Below are 22,487 nucleotides of genomic sequence, written 5' to 3'. Positions count from 1 at the left end.
TGAGGAGGTGGTGGCCTTCCCGGTCCGGCCCGTGCTAAGTGCAGTGGGGCTCAGACAGGGGGGCCCCGGGGCGGGCTGGAGCCCTGGCCCTGTGTGCGCCTTGGCCTCGCCGGGCACGCTGGCATCTCGCTGTGCCCGGGGCTGGTGCCATCTGCTCTCTGCCTGTGCCCTGTCCCTCCGTCCAGTTGGCACAGCCTGCAGGGCTCAGTCATGCTCTGGGACACAGGCAGGGTGCAGGCACTGGGCCCGCAGCAGCGAGCAGGCGGGATGCGCAGTGGGAAGGGGCTACTGGCAGGGGGTTTCCAGAAGCTTCGGTGAAGGTGCTGGCAGGTTATTCGTGATCCCCTTCCCAGTGCCAGGGTTCCTCAGAAGATGGTGCCCCGCTGATGGAAGCGGGAGGCGGACCTGAGAGAGCCCCTCTTCCTGGGGGCGGGAGCCACCTGGGTCTCACGGGAGCGTCTGGTCAGGCAGCACTTGCCTGCGAAGGACCCGGGTGACCGCCCGAGACTCGTGTTCTTTTACTGTGGTAAAAAGTCACATGATGTCTGCCCTGCGTGTACAGGACCGACCTGTCAGTTGCACTGGTGTTGGCAACAGACCCTAGGACTTTTCCATCTTGCGTGACTCAAAGTCCGTGTCTGTTGACAGCAGCCGCCTGCCACATGCCATGGCACAGGGACCTTAAAGATGGCACTGTAAGTCAGATCAGCCAGTCGTGTGACTCACCTTTGGTTCTGGCCTCCAGCTTCCTTCGTAAAAGAGAGTTTGAATTCTGTGATCACGAATCTGCCTCCCGGCATTGCCTCTGTCTGATTTCGGAGGGGTCACGGCTCCCATGTGACACAGGAGCCCCTGGCCCTGCCTTGCTCGCTTGGGCTGTGCCCCTGCCGTTTGCTCTTGCGTAGCCGCGGCCGCACCGCTTGCCCGTGGCCCGGATGAGTGGTGCAGGACGCGGCTTGGGTCTGGAGTGCAGCTCTCCCGGGGGGGGGGGGGGCCCTCCTCGGCCACATGTCCTTCTCCTGTGCTCCGTGGCCCTGTCTCCCCCCTGCCCAGAGCCCGTCCCGGCGTCAGGCCCACATTGCCTCTGTCCGGCGGGCTCCACGCTGGTCCTGCCCTGTGTGGCAGCTCTGTCGTCCCCGGCCCGGAGGCTGGACTGCAGGGCTGCCTGTGTCCGCCACCAGGTTGCCAGGACAACCCAGAGAGGGTTCTCTGTGCCCGATGGCAGTGGGGTTCTGCAGTCTCCTCGCTGGTCCTGCGTTCTCCTCTTGCCCCCCTTGGGCGGCGGCCACCACCCTCATCGCCCAACTCCGGGCACCTGCCGCTGCTTGCTAGGCCAGCTCTGCCTCCGGGCATCCCTGCCGGAGAGTGGACCCTACATCAGCCTCACAGTCGCTCTTCCTAGACCGCAGGGGAGCTGTCCCTGACCTGCCCCGGGAACCCTGCCAGACTTGGCAGTGGAGTCGGTGTCTCCGTGGGGCCTTGCCGGGCTCTCTGTTGTGTCGTCACCAGGAATCTCGCCGGTTCTCCCGGCGTTTGTGTGTGTGTCTGTGCTGTGCGTGCTTCGCCTTGGTTTGTCCTGTCTGTCCTTCTGCCTTCTGAACACGGGGCCCAGCTGTGCGTGGCCAAGCACTGCCGCGGGCGCATCGTGTTTCTGTGGGAAGTAGTTTTGGTATCAATCACTTTTAGGTATTTTCTAACTTATTGTATGGTTTCTTCTTTGATCAGTGAGTTATTTCAGCATTTTTTAGTTTCCAAATGTATGGGGTATTTTAAATTATCTTCTTCTTTTTTTTTTTTTTTTTTGAGACGAGGTCTCGCTCTTGCCCAGGTTGGAGTGCGGTGGTGTCATCACAGCTCACTGCAGCCTCCAACTCCGGGGCTCAAGTGATCCTCCTGCCTCAGCCTCCCAGAGTGCCGGGGTTGCAGGGTGGCCACTGCCCCCGGCCCTGAATTGTCTTTTTGTTGTTGGTTTCGGAGTTGTGTAGTGGTCCATGTACTACCAATGATTTGGAATTGTGGAGACCTGTTTCATGACCTGGTTTGTAGGCGGTGCTCACGCCTGCTCCCCGTGTGTGTGAATCCTGGCGCTGGGCTGCCCCGCCGCTGTCTGGCTCTTCAAGGGCTTCGCAAAACTCCCCTCCTGGTGCAGGAATTCGTTGTCGCGGGGACTCTGGCCCTGGGGTTCTTCCCTCAAGTGCAGCCGCGCCCGGCTTGCTTTTGCTTAGCGTCTTCCTGCTCTGTTTTCCGCTTTTAATTTTGTTTTTAGTTTTTTCATACTCTTATAGTTTAGGTGTGTCTGACAGACAAAAGACAGGAGAACTTTTCATTTATTTCCAATCCAATCTGACAGTGTTGCTTACCGGGGTAGCCAATAACGTTTGTGTTCCGTGATCTGATGTCTGACCACCTTTCTCATCTGCCTGCGGCTGCCGTGACTCATTCCCATCTTCTCCCGTCTGGATTCTTGTGCCGTTTGCTGCGTGTGTCGTGTTTTTGCCTCCTCGTAGACATCACGAGCCTTGTTCCTCGTGTGGCACGTTGTGCTGAAGAGGGGCAGCAAACCACGCGACGCTGCCTCGGCGTGGGCAGTGGCTGTGAGCGCTGCTCCCGTGGCCGAGCCGGGCAGGGCTGCGGCGTCTCCTCTTCGCCGCTCGGCCGCAGCTGCCCTCCCTGCCCAGCTGCGCCTGGGCCCCTGCCCCCAACTGAGCAGCGTCGGTCGTTCCCTGCGGTCAGCGTGGTTCAGTCATCCTGCCCGCCCGCGCCCTCTCTTCCTGGCCGCCGTTCCACCTGCCGCCTCAGCCCTGCCTCCGGGGTCCCCTTTCTCCTAAACAAGTCTCTTTCGCGTCAGGCGTTGGCGGTAAACCCGGCTCCGTCTGTGCCGGGGTGCTGTGCCGTCCAGTGACACCTGTGGGCCTCTTCTCACGATGCACACGTGGCCGTGCAGAGGACCACAGGGAGCACAGTCACCTTGGCCCGTGGTGCATGCCAGAGCCCACGTGTCCCTCATCCCTTAGCGTGCGGTACAGGCTGCTCCGTGGTGACGAGTTTGGAATTGTGCAAATCTGTCATGTGTCCCCAGCATCAACTGTGTGTGGCCGTCGGGAGCGTTTCTGCCTCCGCTGTCCGTCCTGGGTACACACGGTGAGGCCCACGCCGCCACGGCTGCCGGGAACATGACGTGAGCTGCGTGCGTAGTCTCTGAATTTACAGTAGCTGCGTTAAAGAAGTGAAAAAGGAAAGGTGAAACTAACTTGCTGGTGTGTTTTGTCAAAGACCAACGTGTCCAAAACATCATTGTTTCGAGACGTCACAATAGCAGCATCGTCAACCAGACACTTTACACTTTCTGCTGTGCCCTGTCCCTGGACCTGGCGTGTGTGTCCCTTCCATGCCCTGTCCCTGGACCTGGCATGTGTGTCCCTTCTGTGCCCTGTCCCCGGGACCCGGCACGTGGGACCGCACGCAGCCCTCTTGGTCGGAGCGGCCTGTGGCTGTCGTCCCGGGCAGCGCGGACCGGGGCTGAGCTGTGCACGTGGGCGTCTTTCTCGCGCAGGGGGCTGCGTCCCGGCCGCGGAGCACCGGCGGAGGGAGGAGGTCCTGGCCAGGTTCCTGATCTGGCTGCTGGGCGTGTACGTGGTGGAGCTGCTCCGGTCGTTCTTCTACGTCACGGAGACCACATTCCAGAAGAACAGGCTCTTCTTCTACAGGAAGAGTGTCTGGACTCAGTTGCAGAGCATCGGCGTCAGGTATGGTGCTCAGACGCCGAGCAGGCGTGTTTCTCCGTGTTCTCGAGATGGAAGCCCGAGCCAGGCTTTGCTAGTGCGCGCTGCCGGGCCGTGTGGCCGTGCGCCGGGAGCCGGGACCCTGCCGTTGTCCTGGCCCATGGGGGTCCCACGCTGGGCCCTGGCCACCTGGAGCCCGGTTCCTTCCCTGGAGCAGCAGGGGTCTGGCCAGTGGCCTCTGGGGTCCCTGCAGCAAAAGGGGCAGCACCGGCCAGCACTGCCCACTGGGGTGCGGCTCAGACCACGCCACTCACGCTGCCCGTGGGGACATCCGCTCTAGCGGGGCTCGGTCAGGCGGGGACAGCGTCCTGCCTCTTGGCAGCTCGAGCTGGAAATATCTGGGATGGGGCGTCCGCCACAGGAGAAAACACCCGAGGAGCCAACTTTAGAGGGCTGACTTGAGTGGCTGCGAGTTGGCTGTGCTCGGTGTCGGGGGAGGACGCGGCGGCCAGCTGGGTGCCCAGCCACGAGGACACAGAGGCCGTGGCTGGGAGACGGGGCCCCACTACGCACAGACTGGCTCTTGCTGCCCCGTGTCCAGCCCTGCTGACCGGGCATCAGGATGGCCTTCCTGGGGGGTCCGGGAGGACCCAGCGGTGACCTCACCAGCCTCCCTGAGGTCTGCACATTGGAGTCCCCTGGGGGGCTTTCCTCACCCCGTCCCTGAGTCCCTCTGCAGAGGGAGCTGCCCTGGGGGGCTTTCCTCACCCCGTCCCTGAGCCCCTCTGCAGAGGGAGCTGCCCTGGGGGGCTTTCCTCACCCTATCCCTGAGCCCCTCTGCAGAGGGAGCTGCCCTGGGGGGCTTTCCTCACCCTATCCCTGAGCCCCTCTGCAGAGGGAGCTGCCCTGGGGGCTTTTCCTCACCCCGTCCCTGAGCCCCTCTGCAGAGGGAGCTGCCCTGGGGGGCTTTCCTCACCCTATCCCTGAGCCCCTCTGCAGAAGAGCTGCCCTGGGGGGCTTTCCTCACCCTATCCCTGAGCCCCTCTGCAGAAGAGCTGCCCTGGGGGGCTTTCCTCACCCCGTCCCTGAGTCCCTCTGCAGAAGAGCTGCCCTGGGGGGCTTTCCTCACCCTATCCCTGAGCCCCTCTGCAGAGGGAGCTGCCCTGGGGGGCTTTCCTCACCCTATCCCTGAGTCCCTCTGCAGAGGGAGCTGCCCTGGGGGCTTTTCCTCACCCCGTCCCTGAGCCCCTCTGCAGAGGGAGCTGCCCTGGGGGGCTTTCCTCACCCCGTCCCTGAGTCCCTCTGCAGAGGGAGCTGCCCTGGGGGCTTTTCCTCACCCCGTCCCTGAGCCCCTCTGCAGAGGGAGCTGCCCTGGGGGGCTTTCCTCACCCTGCACCCTGAGCCCCTCTGCAGAGGGAGCTGCCCTGGGGGGTTTTCCTCACCCCGTCCCTGAGTCCCTCTGCAGAGGGAGCTGCCCTGGGGGGCTTTCCTCACCCTGCACCCTGAGTCCCTCTGCAGAGGGAGCTGCCCTGGGGGGCTTTCCTCACCCCGTCCCTGAGCCCCTCTGCAGAGGGAGCTGCCCTGGGGGGCTTTCCTCACCCCGTCCCTGAGTCCCTCTGCAGAGGGAGCTGCCCTGGGGGCTTTCCTCACCCTATCCCTGAGCCCCTCTGCAGAGGGAGCTGCCCTGGGGGGCTTTCCTCACCCTGCACCCTGAGTCCCTCTGCAGAGGGAGCTGCCCTGGGGGGTTTTCCTCACCCTGCACCCTGAGTCCCTCTGCAGAGGGAGCTGCCCTGGGGGGCTTTCCTCACCCTGTCCCTGAGTCCCTCTGCAGAGGGAGCTGCCCTGGGGGGTTTTCCTCACCCTGTCCCTGAGTCCCTCTGCAGAGGGAGCTGCCCTGGGGGGCTTTCCTCACCCCGTCCCTGAGCCCCTCTGCAGAGGGAGCTGCCCTGGGGGGCTTTCCTCACCCCGTCCCTGAGCCCCTCTGCAGAGGGAGCTGCCCTGGGGGGCTTTCCTCACCCTGTCCCTGAGCCCCTCTGCAGAGGGAGCTGCCCTGGGGGCTTTTCCTCACCCTGTACCCTGAGTCCCTCTGCAGAGGGAGCTGCCCTGGGGGGTTTTCCTCACCCTGTCCCTGAGCCCCTCTGCAGAGGGAGCTGCCCTGGGGGCTTTTCCTCACCCTGTACCCTGAGTCCCTCTGCAGAGGGAGCTGCCCTGGGGGGTTTTCCTCACCCTGCACCCTGAGTCCCTCTGCAGAGGAGCTGCCCTGGGGGGCTTTCCTCACCCTGTCCCTGAGCCCCTCTGCAGAGGGAGCTGCCCTGGGGGGCTTTCCTCACCCTATCCCTGAGCCCCTCTGCAGAGGGAGCTGCCCTGGGGGGTTTTCCTCACCCTATCCCTGAGTCCCTCTGCAGAAGAGCTGCCCTGGGGGGTTTTCCTCACCCTATCCCTGAGCCCCTCTGCAGAGGGAGCTGCCCTGGGGGGTTTTCCTCACCCCGTCCCTGAGTCCCTCTGCAGAGGAGCTGCCCTGGGGGGTTTTCCTCACCCCGTCCCTGAGCCCCTCTGCAGAGGGAGCTGCCCTGGGGGGTTTTCCTCACCCTGTACCCTGAGTCCCTCTGCAGAGGAGCTGCCCGGGGGGCCTTTCCTCACCCTGTCCCTGAGTCTGTCTGCAGAGGAGCTGCCCTGGGGGGTTTTCCTCACCCTGTCCCTGAGTCCCTCTGCAGAGGGAGCTGCCCTGGGGGGCTTTCCTCACCCTGTCCCTGAGTCCCTCTGCAGAGGGAGCTGCCCTGGGGGGCTTTCCTCACCCTGTCCCTGAGTCCCTCTGCAGAGGGAGCTGCCCTGGGGGGTTTTCCTCACCCTATCTCTGAGCCCCTCTGCAGAGGGAGCTGCCCTGGGGGGCTTTCCTCACCCTGTCCCTGAGTTCTTCTGCAGAGGGAGCTGCCCTGGGGGCCTTTACTCACCCCGTCCCTGAGCCCCGAGTCTGCAGAGGAGCTGGCAGCAGACCTCTTGAGACCCACAGCTGGCTGGAGACGCACGTGGTGCTGGGGACGTCCCCTCCCGTATCTGGGAGGCTCAGGGCTTTCCCTGTGGTCTGAGTCAGTGCTTAGTCACTGAACACATTTGACAGAGTGTGACCCAAAGCAGCCTTTTTGGCTGTAATTTTGGAAAGGATTTAGTTGAGCTGACAAGAGGGAGCAGATGACGCTCTTGTCACGCCTGTGGGGAGCGGTCGCTCTGCCCGCGTGGGCTCCACGCGCTCATCCCTCACCGGCTGGGTGGCCACGCCGACCCGGCCTGTGGCATGGGGCAGGGCCGGTGGCCACGAGGGCCGGCTGTCTGCGGCAGGTGTGCAGGCTCAGCGCCCCTGGGGGTGGTTTTGGGGACACGGCCGAAGGACACGGGAGCCTGGAGCCGGCAGGTCTCGTGGGAGCAGATGCGGAGCCTCGGCTGACCGCCCCGTCCGGCCCCAGCCTGTCTGCCCTGTGGCCGTGCCCGAGGGGCCGGTGTCCCGAGCGGAGGGCTCAGCCCTGCAGCAGGCGCGGGCGCCGCCCAGTCCACGCACTCGTGTCCGTGGGTGCCTGGCGCGTCCTGAGGGGCTCTCTGCCACAGGCAGCACCTGGAGCGGGTGCGGCTGCGGGAGCTGTCCGGAGCGGAGCTCAGGCAGCGTCGGGAAGCTGGGCCGGCCCTGCCCACGTGCAAACTCCGCTTCATCCCCAAGCCCGGCGGGCTGCGGCCCATCGTGAACATGGACTATGTCGTGGGCGCCAGAACATTCTGCAAAGCAACAAGGGTGACTGCTTCTGTTCCATTTCCTTTTCGGAAGGCTGTGCGTTTGAGTGCCACCCTTGGTGTCGTTAGGACAGGGGCCGGAGGAGGGCCACGGCACGTCCTGAGCCGTGGGTGGGCAGCGAGCCGGACCAGAAGCCCGTGGTTCCTGGGTCTGGAAGAGCAGCCTGTGGGGAGGTCCCAGCAGGGTCAGGGCCAGGCCCGGGACCCCAGGGAGCAGCTGGTCCAGGCGGGGACGTGGCCGGGGAGTCCTGCAGTGGTGCCGTGGGCACCATGCGCTTCCACACACCGGGGCAGAGGGGACCCTGGACCCTGCCCCGCGGTGCCTGCCCCACCCGCACGCCCTGTGGCCGCTGAGTCTCCAACAGCTCTGACGCCTCAGTGCCTCTGTGGGGGTGGGCAGGGGTCACGTGAGGATCATGCATGTAGCCACTGGGTGCCATGGTAGCTGGGGCGGCCTGGCCAGGCCCCTCCTGACCCTCCCTCGCGTCCCCTGCGCAGGCTCAGCCTCTCAACGTGAGCATCAAGACCCTGTTCAGCGTGCTCAACTACGAGCGCACGCGGCGCCCCCGCCTGCTGGGGGCCTCCGTGCTGGGCATGGACGACATCTACAGGGCCTGGCTGGCCTTCGCGCTGCGCGTGCGGGCCCAGGGCGCGGCGCCCGGGCTGTACTTCGTCAAGGTGGGCCCCGCCACGCCTCCTCCGTGTAGCAGCCAGGCCCTGCGGGCCCTGCCAGGCCAGCCCGTGGTCGCCCGCTTAGCCCCGCGTGGGTGGAGGGCTGTGTCCCACGGTGGAGCCGCAGGGCAGAGGCTTTGGCCCTCCCCCGCAGCACGTGGCCTCCCCGACCCTGCACCCCGGCTCCTGGGGGGCTCCTGCTCCCAGGGAGGGTCCCCCTGGATGCCGGTCCCCTTCCAGAAGGGACCGTACAACCCGGCCATGCGGCCTGTGTGTCAGGGAGGGGGCGCAGGCCTGCCCTGCCCTGGGGTCCTCGGGCAGCCGGAGCCCAGGTGGGACACAACTGGGGGGGGTGCTGGCGGGGGCAGGGCCAGGCCTGGGGGTGCAGGTGCCGTGGGGCTGCTGAGGCCAGAGCCCGGTGCCAGCGTCCTCGTGGTGTCACAGGTGGACGTGACGGGGGCCTACGACGCCATCCCCCAGGACAGGCTCGCAGAGGTGGTCGCCAACGTCCTCAGGCCCCAGGAGAACACCTACTATGTGCGCCGCTACGCCGTGGTCCAGAGGGCGGCCCACGGGCACATCCGCAAGTCCTTCAAGAGACATGTGAGGCTCTCGGTGGGCGAGTGATTCGGGCATGCCCAGGCCGCGTGTGCACCTGTGTCCAGGCGTGTCTGTGGTGTGAGCGTGTGCGGCCGTGGCCTCCCTCCGTGGGCACTAAGTGGAGCTTCCTCTGCTGGGAGCCCCCCCCACCGCCCGTCACACACTCGTGTTTGGTTTGGTGAGTTGCGCATTTGGGGTCCTCTCTTCAGGGGCCGGTGCCCTGTCCCATCACAGGGCTGGGCCTTGGGGACTCGTGGGTGGCAGGAGGGATGCGGTGGCAGCTGAGCCTCATATGCCCCAGGGCCTCCGCCAGGAGCCCAGACCTGGCCCACGTGTGCCGAGGGGCTGAGCGTGCTGCGCCGGCTCTGAGAAAGGGCGGTGGCAGGGCCTGGCCCCCCGGGAACCTCGGGGGGCAGGACAGGGCCCTCGAGTCGGGTTCCTGACCAGTGGTCGTTAGTGTGCTGGGTTGTGGGGACTCGGTCCCAAAGCGGTGCTGCCGGGAGGGGAGGTGGGGCGTGCAGGCGGGAAGGTCTCCCCAGAGCCTCAGGTCCAGGGGCACCACAGGTCTGAAGACCCCGTAGGGATGTGTCTCTGAGCTGTTTTATGGGGGCCTGGCCTGTCCCAGTGTCGTTTGCAAATCTCGTGTACGGCTCTCAGAATTCGACTCTTGTGGACACCTGGTGGCCACACCTGCATCCAGGTGTAGCTCCCAGCGCTGGAGACTCCCCGGTGCCCCTGCAGAGCCGCCGCCCCCACAGCGGCCCAGCCCTGACCTCTGTTGGGCAGATGCCTCGTCCACGGAGTGGAGTCAGCCGGGCAGTGGCTTTAAGTGTCCGAGACGGGGCTGCACCGCGTGTCCTCGTGGCAGCTGTTCGTTGCGTGAATGTGCCATACGGACTTGTCCTTTCTGCCGTGGTGGACTTTTCGGTGGCCCCTGGGCGTGGACTGCTCTGAGGGACGTCACTGTGCACGTCTTGGACGTGTTCTTGGCGGGCAGAGGCTCTCGTTTCCGGTGGGACTGCCGGGCCGCAGGCTCCTTCAGTTTTACGGCACCGCCGGAGCGTGTTCCCAGCTGCCCCCATGCGAGGGCCGCGGGGTCAGTCGTGGCGGTGCCGGCTCTCCAGGCGTTGGCCACCGTGCCGGGTGTCCAGGGCCAGCCTGGAGGTTTTATTGAGCGTTTTCCTGACGGTCGGCGTTTGGGCGTCTCCCTGTGAGCTGCCTGTTCCAGCCGCTTCCCTCCCCGTTTTGCAGCCGGGCGGCCTTTTGTGCGACTGGCGGTGCGGTTGTATGTCACGGGGCAAGTCTGCCACCGACGCGTGTGCCGTGAGCATCTTCTCCATCTGTGTCTCGGTCTTGCTTTTCTGCTCTTGAGTGGGGTCTTTTGAGGAATAGAAGCTTTTCGTTTTAACCAAGTCCCCGTTATCGGTTGTTCGTGGCCAGAACCGTGTTCTCTGTGAGAATGTGCCTGCCCCCGGGGTCGTGACAATGTGCTTCTGTATTTTCTTTTTGGACAACGTTGAGTGTTTCAGCTTTCACGGTTAGGGCAGGATCCGTTTGGGTCAAGGTGAACTTTGCCCCGAGTGGGGTGCGGCTGCCCCACACCCCGTAGGAAAGGCCACATGTCCCCCGAGTGGCGGTGGGTGCTGCCGGGGTAGCTCAGGCGTGCGCGGCCGTCGGGCTCCCTTGCTGTGCCAGCCGGGTGTCGGGCACCCGCGCGGCTGCCGGGCAGGACTTGCCAGCCCCCGCCGTGCTCCCCATCCTGGGAATGTCCCGGGAGCGACTCGTGGGTCTGCTGTCTTCCGACTGCGTGGGGTCTGTGGCGACGCCCCTTTCCACGCCTGGATCCTGACGCTCTCGGTCCGCTCCTCCTCCGTCGGCCTGGTCGGGGGTTTCAATCTGATTAATCTTTCCAAAGAACGAGTTTTTGAGTTTGTTGGTTTTTCTCTGCCATTTGTTTTCCATTTAGTTGATTTCTGCTCTTTATTTAGTTTCTTCTGTTTTCTTTAGGTTTGATTTATTGTTTTCCCAGCTCCTTGAGGTGCAAGCTTTGATTATGGATATTTGAACTTTTCTTACATAATCATTTGAAGTTGTAGATTTCTGCCTAAGAACGGCTTCAGCAGAGCCTCACGAATTTTGATGTATTTTCTTTATTATTCAATTTGTAGTATTTCCTGGTTTTTATAATGACTTTTGTTCGCCCGCGGGTGACTTGTGTGTTGCTTGTTGCTTAATTATGAGAAACGCAGGGATTTTCTGTCATCTGGTTGCTGCTTTCCGGGTCAGTTCTGACGGTGAGGTCGTGCTGCGTGTGGCTTTAACCCGCAGCACCGCAGCTAACCCACGGGGCCCTGGGAACACGTGAAAATGTCACCTCGCTGTACCCGTGTCTCGGAAGCCCACGAGCGGGAGGTCGTCAGGGTCCACCAGGGCATGTGCTGCTGCTGCCGTCCCGCCTCAGGCACGACGCGGTTCTGGAGGTGACAGCAGGCGGCTGGGAGAGCCCGGGGGTCAGGAGAGGAAGGCACCCGTCTGCCTCCCGCGGCCTCCAGACCCTTCTATCTGGGTGTCCGGGCTGCACGTGGATCGGGAAGGCCTCATAGATGTCAGGGTGCTTGTGCTGTGGGTCAGGTTGGTCATGGGGAGCTGGTCTGAGGTGGCTGCGGTGCAGGCCTGGGGTCCCTGCAGCACCCCGTCCCCCTCTACCTGGCTCTGCTCCTGTCATCGCTTGGTCGCAGGTGCCACCCGTCCCTGCGTCAGCGTCCACGTTACAGAAACCACATGCCCGGCTCGTGGTGGGGATGACGGTGTTCGCCTGCTCACACCTTCTCCTCTGCCGCCAGGTCTCCACCTTCGAGGACCTCCTGCCGTACATGCGACAGTTCGTGGAGCACCTGCAGGAGACAGGCTCGCTGAGGGACGCCGTGGTCATCGAGCAGGTCCCTGGGCTGCCTGTGGGGGTCGGGCCACGGTTCCTAGTGACAGGTCCACGCCTGGTGGGAGGGTCACATGGCTCATCGCTGACGGGCTGTGATGTTGGGGGAGGGGAGGAACGGGTGGGGGTGTGACCGTCATTCCTTGGAAGAATCCCCGCCACGTCTCAGCGCTCAGCCACACCAGGCCCAGGCTGCTGCTGCGTGTGGCCGCGTCTCCCTCTTGTCACCGCCTCGCCTGGCTCCCTCCTGTTCTCCGCTTGCTGTCGGCGAGTCCCCCCTTCAGTGTGTCACCTTTAGGAGGACAAGTTGGATTTGACCCAAAGACTCCCTTGAACCGCCGGTTGAGGGTAAAAGTCACTTACCTGCCAAGCAGGGACTGTGTCCCTCAGCCGGCATCGGTGGCCCTCTGCTCGGGCGTCTCTGTGGCTCTTGCAGGATCCTCATGCGTGTTCCAGTCTAGGGGACAATCGCGTCTGCAGATGACATGCTGAGGCCTCCAGACGGGCTTCCATGGGTGTGGCGTGGGCCGCAGGGACCCGGGAGGCCGGTGGCCTGGCGTGTGTGTCATGCCATCTGGGCCGAGGACATCTGGCCCGGCCGGATGCACAGGTGGCCCAGAGGACGTTCGGCATTGAGAAACTGTCCCACCACCGTGGGTCTGTGAGCCGACACCCGGCCCTCACAGTCCCCCAGGAAGCGAACCCCAGAAGGGACGTGGGGCTGCTGCCCACACCACGAGCGGGCCGTCCTCATGTCCACTGGCACGGTCCCCATCCAGCATCTCCTGTTTGCGTCCCCAGGGCTCCTCCCTGAACGAGGCCGGCCGCAGCCTGTTCGATTTCTTCCTGCTCTTTGTGCGCAGCAGCGTCCTCAGGGTCGGGGGCAGGTGAGTCGGGTCTCAGCGGGGGCCCCGCCAGCCAGGGCTCCACCCGGCTCGGAAACGGGAGTGGGGGCAGACGTGTGTGCGGTCGCGGGTCTGGGCCCTTGGTCTGTGAGCACCGTGTGCTGCCGCCGCCGAACACCTAGGTCTTGCAGACAAGAGAGTTTCCTCCAGCGTCAGTTCACGCCTGTTCCGCGACCTCTGGCCAGCGCAGATTCCCCGTGTGGACGTGAAGTGCCGACCTCATGCTGCTCCTCGCGTTCCCGTGCTGGGAGCCGCCCCCAGGCCACGTCACGTCCTGCGGCATTTACCTGCCTGCAGAGGACTCCCTTAAATCCCTGCAGCAAAACCAGTCGCCTCTGGGCGAGTGTCTGCACACGCACCCCGGCACGAGTCTGGGGACACGGTGCCGGGAGGAGCCACGGGCGCCAAGTCGGGTGGGGTGTGGGAGCCTCTCTGGGGGGTTCTCAGCAGATGCAGACGGCCGTGTGCTGAGCTTTGGAAATTTTCATTAAAGAAAATAACTAGTCATTGTTATGTTATAAGTAATCATTAACATTTTGTTACAGTGGTACTTATTAAAGTATAATGAGAAATGCGGAGAAACAGGTACATCCTGGAAAAGTGCAGACTGCACGTGCCCAGCAGAGTCGGCTTTGACAGGAACACGCCTGTGCACGCGTGTGAGCTGCACCCAGGTCCAGAGAGGACTTTGCAGAAGCCACCGACAAAGTCCCCTCCCCCAGGGAAGCCGCCACACTTCTTTGCCTGGTCGTGGATGTCATTAAGGGGATCGTGCTGCGGGTTGGCGGCTGCACGGCCGGGCTTCCGCCTTCCCTGGGGTGGTGACCGCGTCGCCCGGCCCGGGACGTGGACAGGCCCAGGCTCCAGTCCCACCACGGCCCCGTCTGGCCTCTGAGTAAACAAAGTGTGTTCCAAGCTTGTGTGGCTGCAGAAGCTGAGAGTGAGTCGCGTTTCCCCGTCTCGATCTAAGCGAACCTGCGGGACCGTGTTGGCTTCGCGTGGCTCCCGGGCCCGACTCCTGGAGTTGGTGCATTTGTCGCTGTGCGAGTAAAACCAGGTCCTCACGCGCAGACATAACACTTACGCTGGAGAGTGGTGTGCCCACCTCCCGGCGCCTCTGCAGCAGGTGAAGAAATGATGTCGCTGGCATCCCTGCGGCAGGTGAAGAAATGACGTCGCTGGCATCCCTGCGGCAGGTGAAGAAATGATGTCGCTGGCATCCCTGCGGCAGGTGAAGAAATGACGTCGCTGGCTTCTGGGGCAGGTGAAGAAATGACGTCGCTGGCATCTCTGTGGCAGGTGAAGAAATGTCACTGGCATCTCTGGGGCAGGTGAAGAAACGCCATCGCTGGCATCTCTGGGGCAGGTGAAGAAATGACGTCACTGGCGTCTCTGCAGCAGGTGAAGAAATGACGTCGCTGGCATCTCTGGCGTCTCTGCGGCAGGTGAAGAAATGTCACTGGCGTCTCTGGGGCAGGTGAAGAAACGACGTCGCTGGCGTCTGGGGCAGGCGAGCTCCGTGTCACCCACGGGAGCTGAGTCCCGAGTGCCCGGGGCCTGGCGGGGCCGAGGGGGCTGCGCCTTCTGCCCCCACCTTCGTGGGACGGGGCCGTTTCGCTCTCGCTCTGCACGAAGACCTGGCCCTGGGTTGACCGGAGCGTTCCCACCTGTCGTCGCTCGTGGCTCGACCGAGGAAAAGGTGCCGACTTGTGCACGTGGCCAGGACACATGGGTGACCTGTCTTCAAGTGTGGACGAATTACTTTAAAGTAAACCTTCCTGTCAGTTCAAGCGTCCGGTTGTTTAGAGAAACTTCTTGGTTAATAAAAAGTCAAGCAGAGAACAGGCCGTGGTCACACTGGAACCTGGTCTGCTCTCAACCGTCCCGGCCACGGGGGCAGCTGGAGAGCGGGGGGAGGGTGCCCGTTAACTTGGGCACGGTCCGGGCTTTGCAAGCTGACGGTGCACGCGGGCGTTCACGTGTGCGTGCGTGTCCGAGTGGGCACGCGGGCGCCCTGACCACATCCCGCCCGCAGGTGCTACGTGCAGTGCCAGGGCATCCCGCAGGGCTCTGTGCTCTCCACGCTGCTGTGCAGCCTGTGCTACGGGGACATGGAGCAGCGGCTGTTCTCCGGGATCCAGCGGGACGGGTGAGCCCCTCGCTTCCTGCGGGTTTTCTTCACGTGGCTGTTGCTTTGCTTTCAGCCCCCCCGGTGTTTCCGGGGCTCCAGATGTTCCGGTCGCTTCGTCTGAAAGCGCCAGGCGGGGTCGAATCCTGCTTCACACTGCAGCCCCGGCAGAACCATGTGCCCGGCTCACGGCCAGGCAGGGACGAGAAGGGAGGCTGTGCCACGGCACAGAGGTCGAGGGAAGGTGCCCCAGTTCCTTCTCGTCCACCGGGGTCCCCTCTGGGGTCCTTAGGGAATTGGCTGTGCAGGTGGAGGCCCCGCGTCGCCCGGGACCCCTCGCCGGCAGCCCGGGCTGAGCCCGTCCGGCCCATGCTGCCCTGAGCTGGGCCTGGGCTCGGTGGCACCGGCAGCTCCTGAGTGTGGGGCCGGCCTAATGCCGCGCGGCGCTCAGTGCCTTTTTGCTCTGCCGGTGACATTGTCTGAGACAAGGACAGGCAGACGGGCAGACGTGGACAGCGGCCTTGCGCACAGACCCCCCCCACGCTGCACAGCTGCTTATTTGGTGCCTCTGGGTTTTCTTCTTGGGCATCTTCTAGAAGTCTGGTTTCGATTCTAGCATGTGCAGCTGATCAAGGCTGTTCTCAGTCAAGGTTCAAGATCCAGGTCAGAATAACTTTATGTAAAAGAGACACACACTAAGCTTTGCCACCTCCCTGCGCTCTGGGACTCACACGGAGGTCGGCCCTGGGGGACGGGGGCCTCGCTGCAGCTGTACCTGGTGCGCTGTGACCGGCAGGGCCGAGGGCCCGGCTGTCCCGGGAAAGGGACCCCGCAGCTCAGAGGGGCACGAGGCACCTGGCCCGACACTGCCCTTTCTGGTCCTTTCCCCCAGGAGCCCGCCCAGCGCCCCGGCTTCATCCCGGCCCAGGTCCCCGCGGGTCCTCGCACCTGTTCCGGGTAACGGGCTGCTTTACCGTTAGATGCAGGAAGGGCATTTCTCTTAGAAATCTACGTTTTTGTTTAACTGATTTGGAAAATTGCTTTGTTCTTGCTGGTGTAAATGCCAATATCTAACCATCTGGGACGTTCCGTCCCTCGTGGACATTCGGTGAAGAGCGACAGTGAGCCTGTCCCTGTCCCCTGCCCACAGGCTGCTCCTGCGCTTGGTCGACGACTTCCTGCTGGTCACGCCTCACCTGGCCCACGCCAAAGCCTTCCTCAGGTGAGGTCCGCGCCGTGCGTCCCTGCGGGTGCCTTGGTGGCCTGCGTGTGACGGCGTGTCCGTGTGACGGGCGGTTGCGCTCTGCACCAAGAGCCCGTGCGCTGCCACCCTGCACAGTGTCCAGGCTCCAAGCCGGACTCCCACCCGCCCTGTGTCTCCCGCGGGCCGGGACGGGCGTCCACAGGTCCCGGCAAGGCCACGTCCTCTCTGCTCCCTGGGCCACCTGCGGGGTTCCAGGAGCACTTACGAGGCCATCGGAGCCCCTCCTGGGCGGAGCCCCTCGTGGCTGGCTGACACGGCCCCTCTGCCGTAGGACGCTGGTCGGAGGTGTCCCTGAGTACGGCTGCGCGGTGAACCTGGAGAAGACGGTGGTGAACTTCCCCGTGGACGACGACACCCTGCGGGGCGCGGCCTGCGCGCAGCTGCCGGCCCACTGCCTGTTCCCCTGGTGCGGCCTGCTGCTGGACACCCGCACCCTGGAGGTGTTCGGCGACTACGCCAGGTAGGGCGCCTGGCAGGTGCGGAGCCTTCTCGCGGACGGTGCCACGGTTGGCCCATCCCGTTCCCGCTTTCGTGGGGGCAGGCGACCACTGACCCTGGAGGGTCGGGCCACAGGCTGCGTCCTCCTCCCCGGGGGCAGAGACAGGAATGAGGGACCGACCGGGTGAGCAATTTCTGCGCGGTGTTGGGGAAAGGGACCCGGGGGACAGACGCGAGCACGGCGTGTGGGAAAGGGACCCGGCGGACAGACGCGAGCACGGCGTGTGGGAAAGGGACCCGGGGGACAGACGCGAGCACGGCGTGTGGGAAAGGGACCCGGGGGACAGACGCGAGCACGGCGTGTGGGAAAGGGACCCGGGGGGCAGACGCGAGCACGGCGTGTGGGAAAGGGACCCGGGGGACAGACGCGAGCACGGCGTGTGGGAAAGGGACCCGGGGGACAGACGCGAGCACGGCGTGTGGGAAAGGGACCCGGGGGGACAGACGCGAGCACGGCGTGTGGGAAAGGGACCCGGGGGACAGACGCGAGCACGGCGTGTGGGAAAGGGACCCCGGGGGACAGATGCGAGCACGGCGTGTGCTCAGGGCAGCCGGGATCTGGAGCCAGAGACACGGCCCCTTTGGCTCGTGTCTCCTTGCTGGGCGGCCCACGCTGCAACACACGTGGCCTCGCTGGCGTCGCGGGTCCCTGGTCTCGGCTGGCCCCTCGCGCAGCCAGGGCTGTAGCATGTGCAGCTCTCTGCACGGGGCTCGTTTCTCCAGAGCCCGTGCGCTCACAGCCCCGCCGCGGGCTCGGCGCAAACACAGACGAACTGGGGAAGGCAGGCGCCAGAGTCCATCCTGTTTCCTTTATGAATAAAAGGTATGAAAATCCTAAGATGTGGCGGAAGGTGGCGTTTTCGTGTTCCTCACCTCGGTAGTTCCAGTTGCTACAACTTGGACGGTGCAGATCTGGGCCTTGTTCTCGGGAATTCGCTGCGTGGGGGGCGGGGCAGGTACAGACACTCCCCGTGCCAGTGCCGGGCGCGTCCCTGGCCCTCAGCCGCCTCTGCGGCCGCCGACCTCCACGCCGGCCCGGCTCCTTCCGTGCCCGTGCCCACCCCAGTCTCCAGCGTTGGGTGATTCCCAGGTTTCCTGGGCTCCAGCTCGCTGTTACCTCCCAACTCCTTGCCCCTGCGGGCACGTCCCCAGCACTGACCACAGCAGTGGCCGTGGTCCGTCCTCCCACTGTGCCGCTCCCCACGGAGCTGTGGCCTTGCCGAGCGTGGGCACCCATGCCAGCCTCCAGCACAGCAGTGGTGAATGTCGAGCCACGGACTCTGCACGAGAGCCCAGACGCCAGGCAGGGGCTGGCACAGCACAGGGGGGTCGGGAACCACCTGTGGGCCTGGTGCTGGTGCACACCAGGGGCCACTCGGTCAGAGGCGGCTGCAGGTGGCGGCGGCTCCGGCAGCTCAGCTGCGGGCAATGGGACAAACTCTTGGGGGGACTCCCAGAACCTTCCTCCAAGTTTGAAGCACACAGCAAACGACTCTAAGGGCATATAAGAGAAGAAAACAGGCAAAATGATCAAGAAATGTCTAAAAAGGAAGAGGGACGAGGTGGGAAGTTCCTGTCCAGACTTTAGTCTGCCCCAGACCATGGCGGGAATCTGTCAACAACCACTGAACCAAACGGCCCCGTCTCTCGAAGGTGTCCGTTAACTTGGCATGTGGTGCAGCCGACGGAGAAGAGATTGACTGATTTTTTTCTGAGAAAACTGACTAGAAGGAAAAAAAGGAGCAGCTTCACCTTCCAACATACGCGCGGACCACTGCCAGGTAGGAAGGAGTTAGACGCAGGCAGCAGCAAGGACGTCAGAAACCACAGAACAGCCTCGGAGGAAACGGAGGTGAACACTCGCCATTTGGCATGAGGACGGATGGCGGCAGATCGAGTCGGTGGAGAACCGATGGCTGGTCTCGACTGCATAAAACTCGAAACTTCCCTGTGCCGGAGCGGCCGTGGTCCCTGCCTCTGAGCGTGTCCCCGCAGCAGCTCGCGGTGCTGTGCCGGGTGCCGCACGCCGCCTCAGTTCTCAACGCCTGTGAGAGGCAGGTGACGAAACGGCTCCAGGTGACACAGAAGTGGCTCGCCCTCGGGCACCCAGCTGGCTCAGGGCGCAGCGGGATTTGAACCCAGGCTCCTGGCGCTGGGACTCTTGCTGTGCCCACGGGTCTCTGCGCAGGTCGGACTCAGAGGCTGGCGCAGGCTGGGCCGAGCCCGCGGGGAGCAGCTGTGAGTGGACGGCTGCGGACCGAGGAACACGTGTGGAAAGGTGTCAGCCACCAGCCGTCAGCAAAACGTCTCGAGCAGCACGCGGCCCCGTCCCTCTCTGCCGCCCGGCGCGGGGGTCAGGGTGGCCGCTGGGAAAGCAGCTTGTTCTCTGGAAAGCAGCTTGCTAAAGCCTCACCGCGTGCCTGTGTTTTCCGGGTAGTCCCACTCGTGGACGTCTCTCCTGAAGAAACGACGGGAGACACCATCGGACATGCGATCTGACCGTGTTCCGGTGCTCAGGGCGGCACTCCTGCACGGCGAGCAACGATGGCTAAGCGCATGTTCGGTATCGAAGAGGAAACCTCGTTCTGCCATGAAAGTCGTGTTCTCTGAGAACGTCTTACAACGTGCAAAACTCACTTCACCCTGAGAGCGCCCAGAGGCCGGCTGTGAGAGCGTGTGCATCCCGGGTGTGGGCCACACGGGCCACCTGCGTGCGGCGGGGACACTGACGCTGCAGGGCGGGCGGGGCAGCCAGGCTGGGGCTCCCCTCAGCTTCCTGGGGCTCCCATGTGTCCCACCGCGGGACTGCGCATCAGCCTCGGCGAGGACACCGTGCACGGTGCAGGTGCCATGTTTAGCTAGAGCTGCCTGGGCCTCCGTGCACCCCGGACGCACGCTCCGGTTCCCTGTGTTCCACGGGCCCTGGACGCACGCTCCGGTTCCCTGTGTTCCACGGGCCCTGGACGCACGCTCCGGTTCCCTGTGCTCCGCCTGCCCTGGACGCACACTCCTGTTCCCTGTGTTCCACGGGCCCTGGACACACGCTCCGGTTCCCTGTGCTCCGCCCGCCCAGAACGCACGCTCCAGTTCCCTGTGCTCTGCCCGCTCCGGACACACGCTGCAGTTCCCTGTGCTCCGCGTGCCCCGGACGCACGCTGCGGTTCCCTGTGCTCCACTCGCAAGGAGCTCCGGGGAAGGCACTGGGCCAGGCACCATCCACTGCAGGGAGGCTCAGGGCCGCCGGCTTTGCGGTCTGTCAGCGATCAAGGCTTCAGGCTGGCTCGTGGGCAGACTTTATTAGGGCAGATGGTGAATGAACACAGACAGTGACCACGTTCTCGTGCCGTGTGGCTGCACAGCGGTCCAGCCGTGCCGTGAGCGCACACAGAGCACCAGAGGCGTGTTGTGTTTGTTGAGTGAGCTACCTGCACCCCCATGCCCGGCTGCACACGCCTCAGGCAGTGGGGGGCCAGGTGGGGGAGACTGTGGAGCTGGCAGGGGGGTGGGGGACGGGTACACGAATGTGACACCCGCCTTGTGTCTCAGCTTCGCCCGGACGTCCATCAGAGCCAGTCTCACCTTCAGCCCTGGCCTCAAGGCCGGCAGGAACATGCGCCGGAAACTCTTCGGGGTCCTGCGGCTGAAGTGCCACAGCCTCTTCCTGGACTTGCAGGTGAGCAGCCCACTGCGGCCGGCGCGGGTTCAGAGTTGGGAGGTGCTGGCCTGAGCATCCGAGTCTGGAGCCTGTGACGTCCAAGTCCGTTATCATGTGTGTGCGTGTGCATGTGTGGGTGTCCACGTGGGTGCACATGCACATGCAAGCGTGTACGTGTCCGAGCACACATGCCCACAGAGGTGTGTTGTGCCTGCGTGTGTGCAAGTGCATGCATGTGTACATGTGCACAAGTGCATGCATGTGAGAGTATGTGTATGTGTGAATGCACCCTGACCCCAGGCACACATGTGTGCTCATGTGTGCATAAGTGAGCAGGTGTGTGCATGCATTCATGATAGGTATGTATGTGCATGTGTGCTCACCTGTGCATGTGTAAGCAGATGTGCATGTGTGTGCATTCATGATAACTGTGTACCTGCATGTGTGCTCACCTGTGCATGAGTGAGCAGGTGTGTGCATGTGTGTGCATTCATAGGTATGTACGTGCATGTGTGCTCACCTGTGCATGAGTGAGCAGGTGCGTGTGCACACATTCATGACAGGTATATACGTGCATGTGGGTGTGCACACATGCTCACATGTATTGAGGACCCCTCTTGTTCCCCCCACTCAGTCCCCACCCGCCCTCCTTGGCCTGGCACCTTCCTTGCAGGGTGGGGGCCCCAGGCCTGGCGGCTTAGGCTCAAGCTGCAGCCCCTGCGGACGGCATCCCTGCAGAGCGGGCCAGGCCCTTGGGGGCACTTGCCACGCTCCATCCTGCCTGGGGGCCTGGCTGTGTCTCCCTGGGGCCGAGGGGCAGCTTCTCATCACTGTCCTTTCTTGTTCCATTCGACTGGGTGATAAAGCAAAATCAAAAGTTTAAAATCCCAGAGATGTTTCTGACCTTCCTCTTCCTCCCTTGGCGACTGCAGGTGAACAGCCTCCAGACGGTTTGCATAAACGTCTACAAGATACTCCTGCTGCAGGCCTACAGGTGAGCCACCAGAGGGAGGCGCGGGGCCGGGAACGCCCCGCCTGCAGCCTTTGGTCTCCTGTGTCTGGGCCGCACTGGAGCTGGGGTTTGGGCGAGAGCGGCACCTGCTTGTGTTCTCTTTGCACAGCTCCACGTTCTTGTCCGTGTGTGGGAGTCCCTGCCTCCGTCCCCAGGCAGGGGTGGTCCCCGCGTCCCTGTGTGCCGACCCTGGGACCTGGGCCCGTCCTGGCGTGGGGGGTGGGCAGTCAGGGGGCGCCGTGGGTGAGTCTCAGGGAGGCCTCCTGAGTGGGCGGGGCCGGCAGCGCTGTGTCCGGGTTTGGGATCCCCGCCGGCCGGCAGAGGGTGAGGCTGGCACAGGTGAGCAGTGCTGGTCCCCACCCAGCAAAGTGTGGCAGGGCTGTGGGGCTCTCAGGACAGCCCAGCCATCCTCTTTGCTCAGGCCTGACAGTGCTTCCGGAACGTTCCCTGCCCTGCATGGTCCTGAGGGCACCCTGCCGAGGACCAGGGACGAGGTGCGTTGGTCGTCGTGTGGGGTCTGTGCGGTGTTTGCGCTTCCCCATCCTTCAAGGGGAATGTTGCCACCTCAGGCTGTGCGTGTCCCTGGGAAGCCGACACTGTTGTTCATTAACTGGCCCCTTGGCCCGGCCGCAGGGACGCAGAGTGGGACTTTGCTCTGGGCGATTCCGGCACAGACACGGAATCAGGCACGGGCACTGACTCGCTGACGGCTTTGTCACGCAACGAGGGGCTGGTCTGCGGTGGCCCCGTCGGGGCAGGCGGGGGCGGGAGCCTCTGGGCTGGACGAGGGGCTGCCGGCCTCCGCAGGCCCAGCCTCCTGTGCCGTGGCCTCCGCGTGAGCAGAAGGCAGCCGAGTGGCAGCGGGAGAAGCCTTTGCCGCAGACCAGGAGCAGTGCGGGGGTGGGGTTGCTGGGCCGCTGCGCGGGGCTGGCTGTCCCTGCTGATGCCCAGAGTCCTCAGTTTAGCCTGGGGGGGTCCCAGGGAGGCTCCCATTGTGGTGCTGGTCCCAGAGCGCCTGCACCCCGCACGCGAGCAAGGGCTGTGGCACAGCCCCGAGGTGCGGCCGCCGTGTCTGGGCTCTGGCTCAGCTCGGGCCGCTTTCTTGCCCATTCTGTGTCTGCCTCTCTCTGTGGGCACAGCCAAGGGGCGGTGGCAGCTGTGACAAAGTGACTTTGAACCCAGGGCCCAGCTGGCTGGGGCTTCCTGTGTGATGAGCTCAGGCCGACCATGTGCCCAGGCGCAGGTGGGTGCCCTTTGGAGTCCCGGTGGCCACGAGTCACCAGCTACTGCTCCTGCATCCGGCTCAGCCTCACCTG

The 22,487-nt window shown here is 64.0% G+C and overlaps 1 protein-coding gene across 1 annotated transcript in view; it reads left to right on the top strand.

Moving 5' to 3' along the window:
* Window positions 1-22,487, top strand: part of TERT (telomerase reverse transcriptase) — a 51,124-nt gene that overhangs the window by 1,689 nt on the left and 26,948 nt on the right. Inside the window, exons 3-13 of the mRNA XM_045565940.1 lie at window positions 3,554-3,746; window positions 7,323-7,503; window positions 8,001-8,180; window positions 8,619-8,777; window positions 11,618-11,713; window positions 12,511-12,596; window positions 14,650-14,763; window positions 15,893-15,964; window positions 16,278-16,466; window positions 20,051-20,177; window positions 21,092-21,153. Of these exons, the coding sequence (XP_045421896.1) occupies window positions 3,554-3,746; window positions 7,323-7,503; window positions 8,001-8,180; window positions 8,619-8,777; window positions 11,618-11,713; window positions 12,511-12,596; window positions 14,650-14,763; window positions 15,893-15,964; window positions 16,278-16,466; window positions 20,051-20,177; window positions 21,092-21,153 (1,459 nt within the window). The remainder of the gene's footprint in view (window positions 1-3,553; window positions 3,747-7,322; window positions 7,504-8,000; window positions 8,181-8,618; window positions 8,778-11,617; window positions 11,714-12,510; window positions 12,597-14,649; window positions 14,764-15,892; window positions 15,965-16,277; window positions 16,467-20,050; window positions 20,178-21,091; window positions 21,154-22,487) is intronic.

This window comes from Lemur catta, chromosome 12 (genome assembly GCF_020740605.2).
Source record: "Lemur catta isolate mLemCat1 chromosome 12, mLemCat1.pri, whole genome shotgun sequence".
Lineage (NCBI taxonomy): Eukaryota > Metazoa > Chordata > Mammalia > Primates > Lemuridae > Lemur > Lemur catta.
This window is presented reverse-complemented; position numbering and strand designations above follow the sequence as displayed.